At 40.5% G+C, this 22,652-nt stretch overlaps 1 protein-coding gene across 1 annotated transcript; it reads left to right on the top strand.

Annotated features, from left to right (window-relative positions):
* Positions 1-15,088: 15,088 nt before the first annotated feature.
* Positions 15,089-20,594, top strand: LOC307016183 (uncharacterized protein; the record flags this gene model as incomplete). Its single annotated transcript, XM_079645220.1, has 21 exons — positions 15,089-15,099; positions 15,297-15,459; positions 15,548-15,742; positions 15,816-15,989; positions 16,088-16,376; positions 16,474-16,574; positions 16,684-16,803; positions 16,886-16,933; positions 17,101-17,181; positions 17,263-17,346; positions 17,465-17,553; positions 17,953-18,013; positions 18,107-18,157; positions 18,243-18,287; positions 18,403-18,467; positions 18,559-18,664; positions 18,817-18,855; positions 19,158-19,311; positions 19,404-19,514; positions 19,619-19,716; positions 19,914-20,594. 20 exons carry the CDS (start codon positions 15,089-15,091, stop codon positions 19,714-19,716), a joined length of 2,085 nt encoding a protein of 694 aa, XP_079501346.1. The 3' UTR covers positions 19,914-20,594.
* Positions 20,595-22,652: the final 2,058 nt, after the last annotated feature.

Raw genomic sequence — 22,652 nt, 5'->3', positions numbered from 1 at the left:
AATTTCATCGGCATAACTACTCTGTAGCTATGTTCGTATGACAAAATAAAGAACCTTGAAACCTTGACACCGTGGCCTGAGGACTCTACTGGTCTGCATCTAACTGTTAGACTACCAGATGTTGGGAAAAGCTGACTCATCAGAGAGGACAGCCTTACTGCAGTCTTTTACAATCATTGTGATCTTTTGGAAACCTTAGAATGGATCATCTTTGCTTCTCTCTATCTTTAGCCCTCCAGAGAGTATTGAAGCCTCATTGTGGTGCACCCTCAATGGCTGTGATGACTTTAACAGTTGTTGAGTGACATTTGAATGACTTGAACCACATTGAAAACCTCAGGAATCATCAGGATGGAGATGTATGTTCATAAGCCATCAAACCAAGACAAGCTGCTTGGGTTTTTACTCCAGGAGTGGCAACAATTCTGCAAATAAATTCTTTAAATTACAATATTTGTATTCTAAGACAAAAGAAACCAGACGAATGGAAACAGATCAGTCATAGATCTCATAAGAAAGTAAAAGATTAAAGACAAGTAATTCAATTAAACTGATACAATAGAATGCTGACTAATGCTCTATCTGGAGGGTTGTCCTGTCCATTCTGCTGACTCACTAATCCTGCTGCTTACTTATTGCTCAGACTGCTGAGTCGCAGCAGGAGGAAGCCTCCAATCAGGATAATTGGATTGTCCGAGCAGTAAGAGGGCGCAGGAGGATGGACCAGTGATTTAAGGGTGCAGGGTGGGTGGAGATCTAAGCCTCCACACACCAGCATGGAGAATATATTCCAGGCAGTGATGTGGTTACAACTGCAGTACAAGCAGGAGTCAAATGACGAGCTGGCTTACGTTCTACAAAAAGACAAATCTCAAATTAGAAATGAGAACATTGTCTCTCAATGTTTTTTATATATATTTTAAAAGTTTGTTAACCAAAAACAAGAATCTTTGAAAATATACATTTTACAGTTAACAAACCTCAATGTGTCTAACAAATTACTAATGCTAAAAATGCTAACAGTTTTTACTACATTGAACACACAAAGTTGTGCTTTTTGTATTTATTCCTTTTAACACATTTTAAAGAGTGGAATGCTTTGTAAAGTGCTACAAATACAGTCGTATTCCCATGGCTTAAAAGAGGTCGGGAAATAGCTGGGCTTGAAACATGAGCAGTCATATGTAGGGGAGGAAATGAAGGAAAACTGTAAAATGACCATTGTTCTTGTGCAAAATCAGCTTTTCTGTGCAAGAAGCGATTATAAGCAAGATTAGTGGAATTGCTCATTTTCACTTTACTCTCCAAACAGTGTTAGCTAATTTCGCTGAACCTTTTGCTTTATGATGCGTTTGTGTCACTGCCTTCAGAGATCTCAGTAGTTATGTAGATCTTTACTCTGTTCGAATAATTTTGGTTTATTCTTTTCTAATATGTCATTCGTTGTCAATTTACCAATGGAACAAATGTTCTCCTATTTGACACTAATGCCATTTCATCGTTTTAGTCTATTAAACCAGCATACATTTGAGATTTTGCATTAAACAACCACATGTCATATGTAAAATGCCAGATTTAGCTTGTGTAACACAATTATTCCTGTGTGAGAGAGAAAGCAGGAATAACTCAGATCACATATGGCCCTTGGTATAAAGTAAACCTGGGGATTAGGGTGCATGTTTTAACATGAACTGACTACTGGGGGTTGGGCAGTGATCCGACCTTCGTGGAGTATCAGCAGTTTACATTATTGCCATACCAACAGAACGTTATATTATAGTAGCTTTTTGGATTAGTCTACCATTAGAACAGGTTGCATGACAGAAGAGAAGCATGAAGTAATTAAAAGTGAAACTCAAACTCAAGACTCACATTGACAAAGCTTGATCCTGTGTATCATTTTGATAATTGCCTCCGTCTCAAGTTGTAGCTAAGCTGAAAATATCTCTGTCCCTATTCCTTTAAAAACGGAATATGATGTGTAAAACTGGAAGTTCACCAGTTAAGCCCCAAGCCTGTTTTTCAGGTCTCAGGCTCGAAAATGATATTCCCAGAACAAATTAGGGCTAAACTTCTAAAAGGGCTAAATTATTCATATTTTTTCTCAAAGCAATGATAAACCTGTGAGTTAGATGTAGAAAAGTCAGAATCAATATAGAATGTTTTTATTTTAAAGTAAATTCAGATTGAAATTGAATATAGTAGAACAATGTAAATTATAGTTTCTGTCCAAAAAGAAAACATTACTTATAGTGAAAAGTAGACCCTCCAGAAAAACGCGATTCTGCGATCGCAGAATTTCCCGCATAATCAGCAAAATGCCGCAGATTTTTAAAAGTCCGCATATTTATCAAAAGGCCGCATAATCCCCGCATTTTTCCACACAAAGTTGATAAAAAAAATTAAAAAGTTAACTCGTCTTGACGAGGAGTGATGATGACGCAACGTCATCAGCCCGCGCATCACAGAAGGCAAACACCGTCGAGTGAAGGTGTGGAATTCACACACCAAGATGAACAAATCGAATCCATCACATTTACCCACGAACATTTCAGCTAAAGACCGGGCAAAGCAGTACCCCAATGTCTTGCACGAAAGTGGGGGGAAACTGTTCTGTACCCCGTGCAACTGTGTGTTGGAGCATAAAAGGAAATCGACTGGGAATACCCACTTCGATTCGCTTAAACATTCAAAAATGGTTTCTGCTGCAGACAAGAAAGCCAAGCAACTCACGCTCACAGAGGCTTCAACCTCCAAAACCCTTTCGAGGGTTGCAAGAAACGAGGTGAGTAGCCTACAATATTGAAGCTGGTCAGATAACGAACGAGTAAATGAAAACAGGAGGGGGTGTGTGTGTGTGTGTGTGTGTGTGTGTGTGTGTGTGTGTGTGTGTGTGTGTGTGTGTGTGTGTGTGTGTCTTTCTGTGATGTAGCTTGCTTCTAGTATGCTTGTTTATCATAGCAACTCTTTAAAAGTGCTCCCTTTCATTCAGTAGTAGCCTAGTAACAGGGTGCGGGAGAATAATCACCTTTTTTCCGCTTCCCGCATATTTCACAACTGTTCGCATATTTCGCAACTTTCCGCATATTTCGCAACTTTCCGCATATTACGCAACTTCCCGCAATTTTCCCGCATAAAATCACATAAAAACCCCGCATTTTTATCGCATAATCAAGGATTTTAGCCCGCGTTTTTCTGGAGGGTCTAGAAAAGCACCCTTGAATGATGGGATAGTAGACTAAAAGCTTTAGGAATCCAAACTATAACATATAATAAGTACCCTGTATCAAGATTGATGCAAAACAAGTGACATTTGACCTTTTTAGAGGTTTAGCAAAAAATAAACCACTTCTGGGGTCGTTTGGGTGGATTTGCCATATCTCTGGCCCCCCTCGGTCGATTTAGATGATTAACACCTCTTTTGAACCATTCGAGAATCGAGGGGAAGTTCCTAAAATCCATCTAAACATTGCCATTGAGGAGTGAGAGTGATGCGCACGCAGTTTGCCCAAAACCGGAAGCTCAGTTTTTGACAAAAATGGAATGATGGATGGTGGATTATCAGTTATCATTTCAAAGTGACACAGACACATTGGGTTAACCTTCAGCAGCGTTTTTATCGTTGTAATGCCATTGAACACAATTTTTGATCAGAAAAACAGCAAAGGTAAGACGTTGTTGTCGTTTCACTGTGCGACCAAAACTAACCGCAGCTAAGGCAAATCTAGACAACACACAACTTAGCTTTACGGAGCCAAAACGGCAAAAACGTCTTACCTTTGCTGTTTTTCTGATCAAAAGTTGTGTTCAATGGTAATTTATATTACTTTTGAGTTACTTTACCAAAATAACCGCAAAAGAATGGCTAGGTATTTTAAATGCTAAAATGTAGTTTAGTGCAGCTCATTATACATCCAGTGAAGGGCAATGTGGTATAGCATAACAACTGTTTAGGCCATTAAGGCTACTAACAACTTTTATTACACAGCTTAGTTGAATACTGGATTCTGATTGTAAATTATTAACTGACTATAATGAAGGTTGCTAAGGAGGATCAAGAAAGAGAAAGGAAAAGAGGTTAAAAGACGGAGCGCTGGACGTCAGATAAATCACCAGAAAAAGGCAGACAGGAAGTAAACACTAACAGGACACGGAATGGGCTCTGTGGTTTGTTTAGTATATGGTCATGTACAGGCCCGGTTCCAAAACAAAATGACTTAGGGTGCATCTGAGATTACAGGGGGCGCAGCAGTAGTAGGTTTACATGAGCAATAGTGGCTGGCAACAGCAATGAAAAATAGCATTGATGGTCCCCAATGAACAGATTATGGCATTTGTTGTGTTTTGAAACCAAGCAAGTGAGAACATTTGAAGTGAGTTAAAAGTGCAATCCTGAAATATTTAATATAGTCCATGGATTTTGGAAAATAGCTGGAAATAAGGTCTGTGGTTGACACAAATTTAAGAGACGGATCACGTTTTGTTCGACGACATAAAATACATCAGCAGTGACCCCACTGGTGATTTTGGAAGAGTTTACGTTTCTGAAAAACGATGGTTGTTAACAAGTGGCTGAATAGGACTACAGAAGTTGTCAAGGACGTTGTACGTCATTACGCCTAACACGTAAACACTCCCACTAAGTTAGTTTGCCGCTGTTCTGCTTGAAAGCAAGTACCTGCCTCTTGCAAACTGTTAAAACAAAAGCTTCAACTTGTACAATTTAGAATCAGTATTTTTGTATATGGATCTTAAGTTGGCGTGACGTTCAATGTTTGTTTATTTATATAGCCCAATATCACAAATGTTACATTTGTCTCAGTGGACTTCACAGTTTGTACAGAATATCAGTATGACAATACGACACCCTCTGTCCTTAGACCCTCACATCGTACAAGGAAAAACTTCCAGAGAAAACCCACAGTTTAAAGGGGAAAATGGGAGAAACCTCAGGGAGAGCAACAGAGGAGGGATCCCTCTACCAGGACGGACAGACGTGCAATAGATGCCGTGTGTAAATTGAAAAGATAATACATTTGCAACATAGGTAGTCCAAATGTTTGGAAATGCATGTGTGTATAATAGGAAGATGAATCCACGAGTATATCCATCCAGGACTTATGATCCAGGACCACAGCCACGACTCAAGATCCAGGACTCGCAATCCATGACACAGGACCGCAGGATCATCCATGACTCCGGATCCCGGCGTATATAGACACCAAAAAGAAAGAAATTTGGGGAAGCTGGGTTAATCGGAACATGAGAGTACACAGGTATAGACAGAGAGAAGGAAGAAGTAAGATGTCCCCCGACAAACTAAGCCTATATCAGCAAAACTAGTGGCTGAATCTAATCAGCCCTAACTATAAGCTTTATCAAAAAGGAAGGTCTTAAGCGCACTCTTAAAAACGGATAGGGTGTCTGCCGTCCGAACACAAACTGGAAGCTGATTCCACAAAAGTGGAGCTTGATAAGAAAAGGCTCTGGCTCCCATTGTACTTTTAGAGACTCTAGGAACAACCAACAACCCTGCATTCTTGGAACGCAATGCCCTAGTAGGACAATAGGGTATAATGAGTTCTTTAAGGTAAGATGGCGCCTGTCCATTAAGGGCTTTGTAGGCGAGAAGAAGAATTTTAAATGATATCCTGTGTTCTATAGGGAGCCAGTGTAAGGCAGCCAGAACAGGAGTAATGTGGTCCCTTTTCCTAACTCTGGTTAGTACACGAGTTGCAGCATTTTGAATCAGCTGAAGCGACTTGACTGACTTCTTGGTACACCCTGATAATAAGGAGTTACAATAATCCAGCCTTGAAGTAACAAATGCATGGACTAGTTTCTCTGCATCGTTTTGAGGCAAGATATGCCTGATTTTTGCAATGTTACGTAGATGGAAGTAGGCGGTCCTTGAAATTGATTTTATGTGGGTGTTAAAGGATAAATCCTGATCAAATATAACACCAAGATTCCTTACAGTCTCACTGGAGGCCAAATTAATGCCATCCATAGTTAATATATCTTTAGATAATTTATTTCGTAGATTCTTCGGGCCAAGTACAATAACTTCAGTTTTGGTCGTGTTTAACATCAAAAAATGTAAGGTCATCCACGTTTTTAAGTCCTTGAGGCAGTCTTGAATTTTATTTAGATGATTAATTTCATCAGGCTTGATTGATAAATATAGTTGAGTATCATCCGCATAACAATGAAAGTTTACCTTATAATATTGCCTAACGGAAGCATATATAGTGTGAACAAAATAGGTCCAAGCACTGAGCCCTGTGGCACTCCATGGCTAACTTTGGTTTGCATGGAAGATTCATCGTTGACACGTACAAACTGAGAGCGTTCAGATAGATAGGACCTAAACCAGCCTAAAGCAGTTCCCTGTATGCCAACTAAGTGCTCTAGTCTTTGCAATAGGATATCATGGTCGATAATATCAAATGCAGCACTAAGATCGAGCAAGACAAGAATAGAGACAAGTCCCTTGTCAGAGGCTATTATAATGTCATTTGTGACTTTAACCAGAGCTGTCTCTGTGCTATGTTGTGTTCTAAAGCCAGACTGAAAATCTTCAAATAAATCATAGTTTTTTAAGTAATCACACAGCTGTTTTGCGACTGCTTTCTCAAGAATTTTTGAGAGGAACGGAAGATTAGAAATAGGTCTATAGTTGGCTAAAACCTCTGCAGGGTATGCAGGGTTGTTGGTTGTGGGTGTCGTCAGCGTAGCAGTAGTATGAAAAACCATGCGGGCTAATGACAGATCCAAACATATATATAAGACATAAAACAATAAAATACATTTAAAAACAATAAAATAATGCAAGATTATCTTGAGAGACCTATGGAATATCTTCAGATTTTAAAACTTCGTAGTTTTAAAATAGCAAGTTTTCAGGCAGAATCAGAAGTACTGGCTCAGTATTGAACCAATCAAATGACTTCCAATAGACGAGAGGTCTGGAATGTTTTCTAAAGGGAAGTCAGCTAGAGGGGACGCTGGCTAGTTTATCGCCGCTCTTCATGCCGATGCTTATTCCTCGTGTCTATCACTCCCTGCCGTAAAAAAAAATTCACATACACAGCGAAAAGATTGTTCTGCTCTGGTTTTGTGTTTCTGCCATCTCCGTTGCTCAGCCGATTATGTTTGGCTGCTGTTTAGCTCCTAGCCTCTGCCGTCCTGCCATTAGCAAAACGAGCTCACCGTCGTTCTCTGCTATCCGTGGAATCCCCGCTCCGGAATACCCCGACTGGGCTCCTCTCTGCCACACATCTCAGCAGCCCCAAAATACTTCAGTCAAAATTGTATTTTACCACATAGTCTTTTAAAAAAAAATACAGTTCACTATTGTAGGCCATACTGCAGTTTTGATAATATTTCGATGATTGGTGCAGCCCTAACCTCAGCCACATTTTAAAACTGAAATTTTTTGATGGAGACTTACAGAGTTGTTTTTGTAACTGGACATTTTTATAGCTGTACATTTGTTTGTGTATATATATATATATTTATATATATATACACATAGGGCTGTACCCGAATATTCGACTATTCAAATATTAGTTCGTTGGTTAACTATTCGGGTTTCACTTTCATTATTCGGAAAAAAAATCTTTTTTTTTTTCTTCTAAATGTATGCTATTAATAAAGGCGAATTGCCATATTCTTATACTATATTTATACTTTTGAATTGCACTGTTAAAATGAGGAAATATATACAATCTCAGCCTGTGCTCCTGACATTGCGTTCACTAACAGTCACGAACGCAAACGGCACGCTTCACCTCGCTTCACCTCGTTTCACCCACAAAATGCCGAAGACTTCAGCTGTGTGGGACCATTTTAAATTGGACTACGGTAAGAAGAATATGTGCCAAATATGCAATAAGAAACTGGCCTACCACGGTCGCACAACAACTCTGAAAAGTCACCTGGATGCTGTAAGTAGTAGCCTAGCTTAGCTTAGCTGTTGTCAAGTTGCCATGATGAAGCTGCTTTATCCGCCGTTAAACAGTAACGTTACACATGATAAAAATGTGCACTTACTTTGCTTGGAAAATAGTTGCAAGCAAGCAACCGAATTGTTTTTTTATATTAGTTTTTTAATTTGATCCGAATAGTGAAAATAATAGGAGTAATGTGGGAACATCTGGGGCTAAGGCAATTATTGGCATAAAGTTGAGTAGCTCAGCCTAATAATAACTTGTGTCCATAGGTGCATCCCCACGCATCCCAGCCATCAACATCCTCAACAATACAGCAGACCCTACAGTTACCTTACAGACAGTGTTCGAATTACCCATTTGCTTTCGGGGGAGCCCTATTTTTCAGTGCACATCCTGCTACTAAATATATCACACGCACGCTCTGTTGACTGGCGCAGCAGCGCGGATTCGATCAATTGCTATAAAATCACTCTGCTATTACTACAGACGGTGTCACTACGCCGGCGGCTGTGGCCGTTTTTGAAGCTTCTTCAGGCTCCGCATCGGCAGGCCTCTCCCTCGGTGTGGAAGTTAAGTAAAGTTAGAACGATATTGGCAGATTCAGATTTCACGGATCAATAACTCATGAACAAAACGTTATTCAGACACAAATTACGTCTCCTCAGTACCGTGGTAAGGTTGACAACAAACTACAATCACATGTTGATCAAAAAAAGCCAATACGTGCTGTCCTCCAAACTGGACACATTAAATTGGTCTCTTACCGCAGCTGGAGAAGAAACGAGTGCTCAGGGACCGTCTGCAAAGGGCAACACCGAAAAAAGAGAATACAATAATATTCAATCACTTCACTATTATACAGTATATTACTACCGAACTCACTACACACATCAATAGTCTCCCGATGCTCATACTACAGCAGAGAGTTTGGAAGAATGTGCTTTTCAATCATTTTGGGGAATATTTCTAATGTAAAATCTTCAATAAATATGGTATAATCTTCAATAACGTTACTATTATATTTCTACCAAACTCACCACACACATCAATAGTCTCCTGTTGGTCATACTACAGCAGAGAGTTTGGAAGAATATGGTTTGCAATAATTTTGGCGAATATTTATACTGTATAATAGTAACGTTATTGAAGATGATGCCAGGTTTATTGAACATTTTACATTAGAAATATTCACCAAACTTATTCAAAAACACATTCTTCCAAACTCTCTGCTGTAGTATGAGCAACAGGAGACTATTGATGTTTGTAGTGAGTTTGGTAGCACTCCACTGTATAATACTGAAGATATTGAAGATTATACCATATTTATGGAAGATATTACATAATAAATATTCCCCAAAATTATTCAAAAGCACATTCTCCCAAACTCTCTGCTTTAGTATGACCAACAGGAGACTATTGATGTGTGTAGTGAGTTTGGTAGAAATATACTGTATAAATGTGAAGTGATTGAATATTATTGTATTCTCTTTTTTCGGAGTTGCACTTTGCAGACGGTCCCTGAGCACTCGTTTCTTCTCAGGCTGCGGATAGAGACCAATGTAATGTGTCCAGTTTGGAGGACAGCACGTATTGGCTTTTTTTTTAATCAAAATGTGATAGTAGTTCGTTTTCAACCTTAACACGGTACTTAGGAGACGTACTTTGTGTCTGAACAACGTTTTGTTCATGAGTTATTGATCCGTGAAATCTGAATCTGCCAATATCGTTCCAACTTTACTCAACTCGGTGAGGAGCTGTCAAACTCGACCCTAACGCCGCTTACAGCCGGCCAACTAAAAGTTGTTTTCCGTTCACGTTGTCATTTTTAGACTCCTTTGCTTCTTTGCTTGTGAATCCAAAAGCTGCGAGGCATGGCTGTTTTCGTTTTGCCATATTTTTTATCACAAAGCCAGTTAAAAAAATATCAATATGAACATTTCAAATACTGCACCGGCATCGCCACCGTAACCATAGCAACGTAAGTAGCGTAAATAATGCAGCGCCGCCACGTACAGATGGCAACACCCAGACATATTCACAAATATAAAACAAATATTCAGAAACTGTAATGAACAATAACTATTATTTATTTCAAGAACTTTTATTTACAGAAACTCAACATTTCTAATCTGTGTGACACAAATATGCACGATTGTTTTGGGCTCCCCCTATTTATCTCAAAGTTGGCCTTCAGGGGAGCTCCCTCCCTCTTCGGGGGAGCCAAGCTCCCCCTGGCTCCCCCCCATTTCGAACAGTGCCTACAGAGGACACATTTAGTTTTAATGTTTGCGAGTACTGAGACAATAAATAAATATAAATCGTAATAGTATGCTCTTTCTGCGCTTCTGCTTAACAGCGTGTTGTCAGGTGTCTCGGATTCGGAGCGTGTTATGAAACCTTTTTGAAAAAACATTTTTTTTTTGAAAACAAAATTAAAAATACAAATCTCTCAGCACCGAATATTCGAATATTCGCTGCTGATTAGTATCGAATATCCGGAGCCCGAAAAATGGTATTCGGGACAGCCCTAGTATATACACGTGCACTTTGCTCTGCATCAGCCAAACGGCTCGCTGCACCCTCGCTGCGAGGGGGACCCAAGTTCCCATCAGCAAAAACACGTGGGTTTGCTATCCTGGCTCCAAAATGGTGGAATGAGCTCCCCATTGACATCAGGACAGCAGAAAGCTTACACATCTTCCGGCGCAGACTGAAAACTCATCTCTTTCGACTCCACTTCGAGCGATAGAACTATTAACAAAGCACTTACTGTATATACTAATAAAGGACTGGCTTATCTAAAGCCAGTTGAGTAGCACTTGACATGTTTTAGCTCTATGAAACCTGATGTACTTACATGATTCTGTCTTCTTCAAGGTTGTATCTTCCTGGTCGAATGCACTTATTGTAAGTCGTTTTGGATAAACGCGTCAGCTAAATGCAATGTAATGTATATTTTGCATGTATGATACATGTATATCCCAGAGGTTGTGATTAAATGACACAAACCTGTTAAAGGTCTCCTTCTATACTATTTGTAGGCAATATTATAGGTCTCAAATATATAAAAAACATGCCTATGAAGTGTTTTGCTCAAAATACCAAACAGATCACCCATTCTAGCCATAAAGCCTAGCCTCTATTTCAGCTCTGCTACTAAAGTGCTGATTCTGGGTAAAAAAAAAAACAGAGAGCTCATGCAGGAGAATTCTACCCAGATTTCAGCTAAACGCTGCCGTGATTAAACGCCATATTATGCTCCAAACCAAAGCTCAAATGCTTTCTCTCTTGCGGGTTTACCAAATGGTGAGTACCTTTTATATCCTGCTTCTTTACACGTTTGTCGCAATGTCCCTCCTCGACTCCTCTCCTCGGAGACTTGAACCGGAAATCGATCAAGACACGCCATGTTGAAGGATGTCCCAATCACTTAAATGCACACAGAGGAGTCAAGGAGAGAGGAGGGAGGAGGCTTCCAAAGGAGATGAGAGAGAGGATACATGAGTGCAGACTACGCGGAAGTGTTATCGCTATACTCGCTCATCAAAGCTCCGCCCCCAGCTGCACAGCCTATGCTCACTGCAGCTGTTCTGTCTGTTCAGTCAGAACTGACAGTTATTTTACTCTTATTGAAGCACTTTAAACATTTAATGATATATAAAATATATAAATCTCTTAAACGAATGAGGAGATCCTACTCTATAAAAACATTAAAGTGCGAAATGTACTTACAAATTCAATAATAATGTTTTTTTTTATAAAATAGTAACTTAAAGTTATATCTCTCACAGGCTCCGCCCTCTACTGGACTCTATGGGTACTACCTTACCCTGCGAGCATTCTCCCACTGAGACTTCTATAGACGGAGCCGGCCTTGGGCGGGCCTACCTGAATGCGCGCGCATCACACCGTATAAAAGGAGGCCTCGCCTCCTGACTATCATCCTTTTCTCTTCAGCAGCGGAAGTGATTCCACGAGAGACTGAGACGTTTGAAAGAAGAAGAAGAAGAAGAAAGAGTTATCATACCTCCAGGGAGTCGCCACTGCTAGAGACCCGGGCCTGTCCTTCGTCTCTTGGCTGAAATAGCGGGCGCCGATCCCCACCACCTTTGCTTCAAGTGTTTGGGGGACCATGATATGGCCGAGGCGGTGCCATTCACGTTCGCCATTCCTTCCGGGTCTGGCCGGTCGTTCATGGAAGTCCACCGACCAGGGCTGTACTCTCCCTGGATTATGATCATGGCGGCGGGTGTGTGGGGTACTCACTCATTGCTAGAGATGCCCCCGCCTCACCAGGTCAGAGCGATTATTGGGCCGCAAGGCCGAATAAGTAGCTTGGTCCACGGGCCTTGCCCCAGGCCCGGTTCCCCCGGGGACCAGTGCTCGGTGGATTCACATGATATAGGGTGACCCTACTTCATCACAGGCCGCCGCTGCCCGCCGTGTGATGTCCCTGGGATATCACGCCGCATGGCACTTTCCAAAAAGGGTTGTGTTGATCTCCTGGGAGCCCCCGTGTTTACGGAAGGGCTCTTTGGATCGATCACCTGGCTCACGGGAGGAGGAGTAATCGTAGCGTGGCTGCTTCTTGCCCATCCCCAGAGGAAGAAACAGTGTCCTACACTCCCCGCCCCTGCTGTAAACTCCAGTATTGGGAGCCAGCAGGTGGGCGTGTGCACGTGAGTGGAATAAATCGAGTGCTGTCAAAGCACTGTGCGGGTTCAAGAGACGCTATTGCCGGCGTGCTGTTGTCAGAGAACACCCCTTGCCTGGTATAATAGCTCCGATTAATGCATTTCACCGTTGCAATGGGAAATACAGCGTTAATATTTGGGCGCGCGGCCCTCGTGAGATTGGCCGCGGTGCGTTCAGGGACCCCCGCAGGAGAACGGTGGTTTACGTTTGTAAACTGTAGTTCTGGAGTGAGGTGTGTGTGTGGGGAAAATGCATTCAGTAAAGACTATTCCATTTATCCCAGAGTAAGTTTTGTTTCTCTCCACAATTCCACTTCTCCCCATAATGTCCGTTTCAAAGAGACCGCATTGTGACGGCGCGCACGGCCCCCCTCCCCCGAGGGCGGGCCACGGTGCGTTCAAAGACCTCAGTAGAGAGGTGTGACGAAGGGAGAGGTGCCGGCACGGAGATCCCGTGCCCGCGGCGCCCTCCACCTCTTCGGCCCACCCCGTGGAACCGGCGTGCCGGTGTCGGTACCAGATGTGTTCGGGGTACCAGATGTGTTCGGGGTCCGTCTCTTACCAGTGACGTCACGACGTACGACGTAATGACGTCAATGATGTCACGCATTGTGATTGGCTGTACGGTAATTTACCCACGCTGTATAGAGTATAGAGGTTTTTTTTTATCATTACATTACATTGCCTTTAGCTGACGCTTATGTGCATTCGACCAACAACATAAAAACTTGAAGAAATACAATACAAACTTGAAGAAAAACAAAGACGAATGAGGAGAAGAATATGAGAAATCGAAGGTAATAAGTATATAACGTAATATGGTAGGTAATATGTAATATGTTCAGTGCCGTTGGTACGTTAGTTCAAACAGTAACAACGGACTATTTTTTTTATTTCGTTTTGATTGTTATATTTGATTATATTATATATTATCAAGAAATTATATATTATATATCAATATGATATACTTTTCTATATAATAGATTATCAAAAAAAGTATTTATTAAGTAAGGGATAATGCGCATCAATCACAATCCATGAAATATGTATATATACAACATTTTCGCGCCATAGGTAATATGTAATATGTTCTTTTGTTATGTTGCCGTTGGTACGTTAGTTCAAACAGTAACAACGGACTATTTTTCTTCGCGGATGCATGTACATTTCAATCAATACATACAACTATTTTTAAATCAATAAAATCATTTTCTAAATCCACAAAAGCATTTCAATTAATATTGGGAGTCATATCGTTACTTTGTTGAGAATGTGTCCATGTAATAAGCGGGATAATGTGCAGCGACTTGGTCATTATGGTGAAAAGAACACCTTCATGCCGATCTCGATCCCTCCGCTTCCCCATAATGACCGCAACATTTTTGCGCCATAGGTAGTATGTAATATTTTCTTTTGTTCTTAACTTTCATGACAGAAATGGAGAGCTTTTATATTGAGATAAAGCACTACGTGCTCAATGGTGGTTACCACGATCTCACCATCGCCGCTGAAAAGCCTGATACAAGGAAGGCGTTAATTCGGAGGGCATCCAAACAATACCTGATCAAAGGTAAGTAACAGAATAAGGCCATGGTTAAGTCATGAACATACGTTTTTATTATGAGGTATAAACCCCCTGTACATGTGACATCATCACATCCCTTTACTTTTAGGGATCAATAAAGTATATATCTATATATCTATTTATCTAATGGTGTTTTTTGGTACAAAAGTGATCATACCTCTAATGGTTTATCATATTGCAATTCCAAAATGTTTCAGTAAATCGCAAGGACTCCACAGCTTGTTTCTCCTTTTTCTTTTTATTAGTATACATACTATTACTGTAGTTGTTACGTCTAAACCCCATTTTCCACTGGATTTCTTGAACAGCTTTTAGTCATAATGTCATCTCTACCCATGTCTGAATGATTGTTTTTTTGTTCCTGATGTGCCAGCTGGAGATTTGTACTACACGTACAAGGACAATGAGAGGATGGTTGTGTGCACCAAGGACCAAATTATCGATGTCCTGAAGGAGTGCCATGATAACCTGGGTTCCGGAGGTCATGCAGGGAGAAGGCGCACCACCGAGAAGGTTTTGGCAACGTACCACTGGTCCACTATGCGGGAAGACGTGAAGAAATGGGTGGGAGTTTTTGACTGACTGATTATTGATCTATAGAAATGTGTTGTATGTGTACATTGAAACAGAGTGAGACAGTTTGAGCTACATCAGAGCTGTCTAAAAACATATTTCAGAACTTGAACAGTTTAATTCTGTCTCCTCTGAAAGTTTTCTCTGTTCTATCATTTTTATACCTAAAGTTTTTTGTTTTGCTGATTGAAAATGTATGATATTTGCGAAGGTTGATGAGTGACCCCGCTGCCAGCAACACAAGGCCATTAAAACGGTTGCACCCGTACTGCATCCGATTCATGTTCCCGAGGCATGGACTGTCCTTGGTGTGGATCTCATTGGCCCACTTCCCACCACTGCTAAGGGCAAAAGGTACTATCATGATGGGCTGAAGTATGTGTAACCTCCTTTAAAGGTTCTAAACTTGAAGATTCTGGTTTAAAAAGAAAGGAAATAATTGACAGTTATTCTGTATGTATTTACAACATTCTGCATTTCATATTGCAGATACATTCTAACAGCGACCGATTTATTCACCAAGTGGGTGGTAGCAAAAACTCTCTACCAGAAAACAGCTGCTGAGGTCTCAAAAAAGATCATCAACATTCTTCTCGATTTCGGGCTTGTCGAGAAGATCATTACCGACCAAGGACGGGAATTTGTGAATGAGGTACAATAATCTATCTAATACAGTGTATGTGTTATGTGTAACAATGTAATACGATCAGGGTAATTGGTGTACACTAAACCACCTGCAGGTCAACCGTGGTGTTTTCGATGCACTGGGTGTAAAACACTGCATCACTTCAGCCTACCATCCCCAGTGCAATGGCCAAGATGAGCGTACCAACCAAACCATCAAAAAAGCACTTTCCAAGTACTGCGGAGAGGAACAGAATGACTGGGATGAACACTTGAGGGGCATTGTGGCCAGCATTAACACCTCAAAGCAGGTACAATGTTGTAACAAATGCAGATGGAAACAATGCTCAACAGAGATACTAAAAGGAATTTTTATGTTTTCAGAGGTCAACCAAGTGCACGCCCTATTTTGCCCAGTTTGGGAGGCACCCTCGCGTCCCGGGTTCAATAAATGCAACACACAATGACGGGGATGATACCTCTGTTTTGGTGCCTGCTGATGAGGCAGAACAGCAGCTTGAGGCAAAGGCTGCAACCGTTGCAGATTTGCACTCGAAGGTGAGAATAAAATGGCAATATTTAAAACATAATAACTCCTAAAAAATGCAAGCGTATGTTAAAGACTGTAAATGATAACTGTTACATATCTTTCTCAGATTTACCAGAACATTCAAACTGCACAACAGAGACAAAAAATCCGTTATGAAACAATCAAGCGAAAGAATGTAAAATCTTTCCTGATTAATGTTGGAGATGAGGTCCTGAGAGCGAATAAGAGGAAGGAGGGCCGAAAAGGTGGAAAACTGGAGTGCAACTGGTTTGGGCCTTATGTGGTTTCCTCAATCACCAACAAGGGTGTGGCAACCCTGTTCTCAACAGGAGCTCAGCTGAGACAGGGTGTGAATGTGTCTCAGCTGAAGCCCTTTATCCAGCCTACGTTGAGAGGTATTTCGATTATCAATACAAGGACACATTTTAGGTATACTTCATGTGTGGTACTTGAATAATACTGTTTATTTTTTGTCTATCTATCTAATAACAGCTGAACCGAAGTTGGATTCGGAGGGATCAGTTGCTGACCACCAGTATGCCCTCTCTGGTGCGAAATACGCAAAGGATCTACATCCGATTCAATCCAAGCTGGTAGATATATGTTTACTTCATGCACAGTGATGGAGGTGCATTGTTTTGATTTTAATTTTTCTATGTTTTCTATTGGCTTGAAGTATGTTTTGCAATCTGTTATTTGCAGCTCAGCTATGTGCTAGACCACGATAGGCCTGGAGCAGAGGTCATTGTGAAGGAAGGGGATGTGTGTCTGACCAGAGAGGACTTTTGGAGCCTGGGTCTTCCTCAGTGCATGGAGTCAAATGTAGGTATACTAGAGCTTTCCTGCCAACTTTATCTTGTCTCAAATAAATGGCACAGGTAACTTACTGTTGTTACTGTTTCAGATTGGAAACACGTGCCTGAAGATGGTACAAGAAGCCACCCAAAGACATGTAAGGTTTTGAACAGACATCATTGGCCAGCTTTTTCTTTTGAATAACACATATTTTCTAAATAGCTGTTTAGTGGTGAAACTCCAATCTCGTGAAGTGTGGTTTTCTCTTGTTGTTGAACATACTTCTATGAAGATTTCATTTTTTTTGGAAAACTATCAATATAGGGCAAACATATACACATCGTGGACATGTATGTGGTTCCTACCTGGAAGTCCAAAACAGCTGACGCGTTGGCCAGTTTTCCAGTAAGTTCCTGTTGCTTGAGACCTTCTATGTTGATTGACATTGATATACAGCAACTTAAAATCCCTTGTTTATAATACTAGGCTGACAAAATGGCCACCAAGGACATGGTTTTAATCCCTGCCTGGAGTCGACAGCAAGGAGAGGCAGATCACTATTTGCTTTGCGTGAGTCTGTTCCAAATGATCTCACCAGCTGGTACAAAATGAACACAAGTTGTGCTGTGTGGTTTTCTTGTGGTGTTGGATTATGTCTAATTTCAGCTGTTTTGTGAATGGTTGACAGGTGATCAAGCCAGCAAAGAGAGAGTTGTATTTGCTCGACCCTCTTAAGCCAGATGGCTTTGGTGACAGTTCCTACAAGGACATCTTTAGGTTTTTGTAACATGATTACCCAGCCCCGTTCTGTGGCTTGTATGGGAATTCTAAATAGTTTATAGTATTCTAATACTGCAGTAACCATCTTGTAGACCAGGGGTCTGAATCTGATCAAATTCATTTACAATATATCTCCATTTCCACAAAGTCTGGTGTGTCCTTAGTGGAACCAAAAAAAAAAGTCTGCAACAGGATGCTATGAATTATAATGTTCATTTTGTTATAAGCCTTGTTCAAAGGTTGTTTTAAAGTTCAGCTTTGTTCAGAGGCTGGTAAACGTCTTTTTGTTTGTTTTATTTTAGCCCCGTTCAGTGGCTTTTCCAAAAACAGGAATTATATTGAGTATAGCGTTCCTTCAACAAATCAATTCCCATGTCTTATAATTTATTTTGACAGTGACCTAGCGCACCGCATTGCTCCAGGTCAGTGGACAGTAAAGTTTGGCATCGACGTCGAGGTACATTTCTCCACCATCTCAAACACCTGCTTTCACATGTCTTTACTTTCCCTTTGACCATGCACATCACTGTTATATTCCCAATTCTTACAGGGTTTGCCTCACCAAACCACGGGCAATGACTGTGGTGTCTTCATACTGATGGTAAATTCCTCTCTTGACACTTTTTTTTAAGGGGTTTTGTTAATTTTTGAAACACATAACTTAACAGATCTTTATCCTTTCACAGTATGCACTCAACCTCAGCACAGATGCTCCACTTTGGTTTACCGAGGTCAGTATTTATCCTCTGAGTTAGTATTTCAGGGGGAAGAGGGGGCTAACATTGAGTAGACAAATGATGAGGTTCCATTCATTTTCAACTTTATTATTATTACATTGTCTTGTAGCGGGACATAGCACAGATCCGGAAATGGTGGTGCATTATGTTGATGGAACGGTACCAGATTGAAGGGTAAATCATACCTTTTAAATGTTACTTTATAGACAACAGTTTCTTTGACACTGATTTACATTTTCATCCTGATATTATGTGATTTTTATAGCCACGGACAGAGGTTTTCTTACTGGACCAATGAGGCCGGAGAGCTGCTCAAAGGGGCACTGGAGCCAGTGTACAGGGTCCCAAAGAAACGAAAGACAGAACATGAGGTGAGCATGAGGCCGATAGGCACAATCCTGTTTGTGATAAACAAATGTAACAATCCAGATTATTTAACACATGCATACATATCAATATTGATAATTGTATACACATGTAATTAAACAATTACATGACCCACACCTTATATTTTCCTTCAAAGGTCCAGTCTCAAAAGTCCGACATGTGCTTCATATTGGAGGTAATATCTTTTCAGCTAAGCAGTAACTGTTTTTTGTTTAAAAAACGACCTGTGATCACGGCAGAATTTCCAACTATTATGTCTCACTGCTTTTTTAAACTTTATTGATAGCTGTTTTTTACCTCAAGGAGAAGAATAACAAAACATAAGAAAAATGTGTGTGATATATTCAACATTAATATTAAAAATGTGTATTTTTGCTACCTGAAGCCCAAAGAATCTTGGTATTTCAATTGTGCTGGCAACAGTCTAGTCAATGTGTTGTTAAATATGTTTGATCTAGTCTGACCAATACTTCACAGCTGCCAAACTGTCTTCTTTCGGACATTCTGATGGAAATGGTTCTCCAGGAAGGTGACAAAGCGTATTCAACACTCGCTCTAGTGTGTACCACCTTCAGAGACACAATGTCCACTGTGTTTTTCAGAAGAGGGGCCCACTTTCGCTGGCTTGAGAGTAAGTGATTCAGTGAAGGTGCAGCAGTATACGACAGCGGTGGTGTCTATGCATATTTTTACTGGCTCTATTGAAATACTTGTTTTACACAGGTGTTGCTACATGGAGTTGGTTCTCCGCTTCATACAAGCAGGATTTCCACGTCATGTACACCATTGACGTCTGCCGTGGATGCTTGGAGCCTTATAAAAACTGCAAACCAGGTAGACTTCTTATTCTGGATAATATTGTTTATGTGTCATTACATATTTAGTGTGCTGTGGTCCTAGTGTGATTCAATTACAATATTTTCTTTCTCTATTCATAGGATATGTTGGGAAAGGTAAAAGAGGAGAATTGCAGGGCATCTACTCTGATGACCAACATCCGGGCTATTGCAGTCCCTTCTGCAACCAAATATCATAGGTGCGTGTGATGACACAGTATCATTCCATTTGGCTTAGCTATAACATCCACGCTTAACCCAAACCAACAAGATATCATAGGTAAAGATTAACTCACACAATCAAATGTCAGAATAGACTAAATTATCACTGCAATTAATGAAGAAGGAAGAGAAGAGAAGACCTTGATAATAAGGAGCCTTTCATGTTTGTTTTCAGGGGCACGGAGGATATGGAGGTTTTCCCCTGCGTGGGATGATAGAGTATCATTGCATTTGGCTTGAATGATTGAATGACATTTTTCTTCTTTTGTGTCTATATCGACGCTGGGATCCGGAGTCGAGGCTGATCCTCTTGCTGTGGTCGTGTGTCTTGGATCCTCTATCGTGAGTTCTGGATTAAGTCTTGGACTTCGGGTCGTGGCTGAACCTGTCTCTGCGGTCCTGCCTGGGTCTCGTCGTGCTGCCTCCCTGAAGGCTCCCACAGGATTGTTGACATCCTCGTGGATTCTTCTTCTTATTATAGACACATGGATTTCATTCGGTCTATATGCTGCAAAATGTATTATCTCTTGGATTTACACACGGCATCTATTGCACGTCTGTCCGTCCTGGGAGAGGGATCCCTCCTCTGTTGCTCTCCCTGAGGTTTCTCCATGTTCCCCTTTAAACTGTGGGTTTTCTCTGGAAGTGTTTCCTTGTACCATGTGAGGGTCTAAGGACAGAGGGTCTGAGGACAGAGGGTGTCGTTTTCTTCTCATACTGATATTCTGAACAAACTGCTGTTGTATTAGCTGTAAAATGTCTTTACTGTAGGGTATTTGTATTGTATGTACAGCACTTTGGCTCCACCAAAAATCGTTTATAAATGTGCTATATAAATAAAACTTGATTTGATTGATTTGATTTGAAAGGGTGTGCGCCAAGGTTCCATATTAGGACCAATCATTTCACCATATATGTAAATAATCTCTAATAATTGTTCAAATGCTCCTTTCCATTTTTATGCAGATGATACTGTTATTTATTGTTCATCCTCTTCTATAGAGCAAAGTCTTGATTTCCTCCAGTCTGCCTTTGATGTTATTCCATCCCATTTATCTCAACTCAAGTTAGTATTAAATGCAGACAACTCCAAACTCATGATATTCTCAAATGGCAAAAAGTTAACTTATTTTCTCCCCAACATTTGTACTGTTCAAGGGACTGACATTGACATTGAAAGGGTCACTACATACACATATCTAGGTTTTTTATTATTGATCAGAACTTATCTTTCAAGTCACACACTGAAAATGTTGTTTTAAAATTAGGTTTCTCCTTTCAGACAAGGAAACATTTGATCTCTGTAACGTTTTTACCAGTATTGGATTCTGGTGATCTGCTTTACATGAATGCCTCTGACCAGTGCCTCAAGAGTTTGTGTACCATTGTGCATTATGTTTTATTACATATATATATATATTGTGAGTTTGGAATAAATATGCACTTTATGAAAATGATTAGTTGGTTACTGTTAGTAAAAAACAGTAAGGTTAATACTGGATGTTTGTTACACTTGGATATGTTTTCTGTAACACTTGTAACATAATTATTCTCCAGTTTATGCATTTGAGTGACTTGCAGTTAATGCTCGACATTCAATTCAAAACCTTTATTGATCCAGGTAAAATCTCATTGAGATCAATTATCTATTTTTCAAGGGAGACCTGCAGCAGTAGGTTCCACATGAAGACATAAAAACATAAACAACAGAACAACAAAAGGACATTATACAGCAAAAAATACAGGGATTACAATTTACATATCTATCCACATGTACAGGTACCAACAGCATCTGACTGGAGCATCCAACCGAGCTTTAAAAACATGTAGTGGTACTAGCTTGGTCATTTTACATTCTTTTTGCAGACTGTTCCAAGTTAGTGGAGCTGCACATCTAAAAGCTTTCTTCCCTAAGACAGTCCTAGCACTTGGCACATTTAATAAAACCACAGCATGAGATCTCAGGCAATAAGTACTTTCAGTTCGCCGAGAGATCAGGGAGCAGATATAAGATGGTACTTTATCCAACATGGCTTTATAAATGAAAATGTACCAGTGACTGAGCCTCCGTACAGGAAGTGATGGCAGAACCTCCTTACAGGGTACAGTGATGCGTAAGTGCTTTACTGTTTGTCACAAATCTCAGTGCACTGTGATAGTAAAACCTTATTGTGGTGTAATTATATATCCAAAGCAGTCAGAAGTCAGAAAATCATTAGTGATGCTTAACCACTGGCATTCAAGAACCTTGGCAAGAACTGACAATTTAGAGATTGGTCTATTATTGTTTAACAAGGTGGCCTCCCCTCCTTTTAGTAGTGGCAGGACATAAACTGACTTCCATACTTTTGGGATTTTGTTCGTGCTGAGAGAGAGGTTAAAAAGAGTAGTGAGAGGTGGAGCAATAACATCTGCAGCTATCTTTAAAAAGAAAGGTTCTACACTGACCGGACCAGCCGGCTTTTTAGGATCTAACTTGGTTAAGACTTCACGAACAACATCAACAGTAAAAGGAGTACAACTGAAAGGGTTTTCCAGACCACATTGTTCAGAGTCACAGACTGTGGTGTTCACAGAAGCAGAATTAGAAACAGAATCAAACAGAGAACCACAGGACACAAAATGCTCATTAAAACAATTTAGTATGGTGGCCCTGTCCGATATAGAGCCAGATGCTGTGGTAATGCACGGAGGTAGCTCATTACGGCTATCACCGGTTGATATCGATTTTATGGCTTTTCAGAATTTTCTAGGGTTGTTCAGGTTGTTTGTGGTAACTGACTGATAATACTTAGATTTAGCACTTTTGATGTGAAGTGAAGCTATTCCTTAGCTGCCTAAAACGCAGCCATTCTACCTCTGAGCCTGATTTCCTAACCTTTGCCCAGGCCTTGTTTCTCTCATGTAGGAGACT

The sequence above is a fragment of the Notothenia rossii genome, assembly GCF_949606895.1.
Source record: "Notothenia rossii genome assembly, chromosome: 8".
Lineage (NCBI taxonomy): Eukaryota > Metazoa > Chordata > Actinopteri > Perciformes > Nototheniidae > Notothenia > Notothenia rossii.
This window is presented reverse-complemented; position numbering and strand designations above follow the sequence as displayed.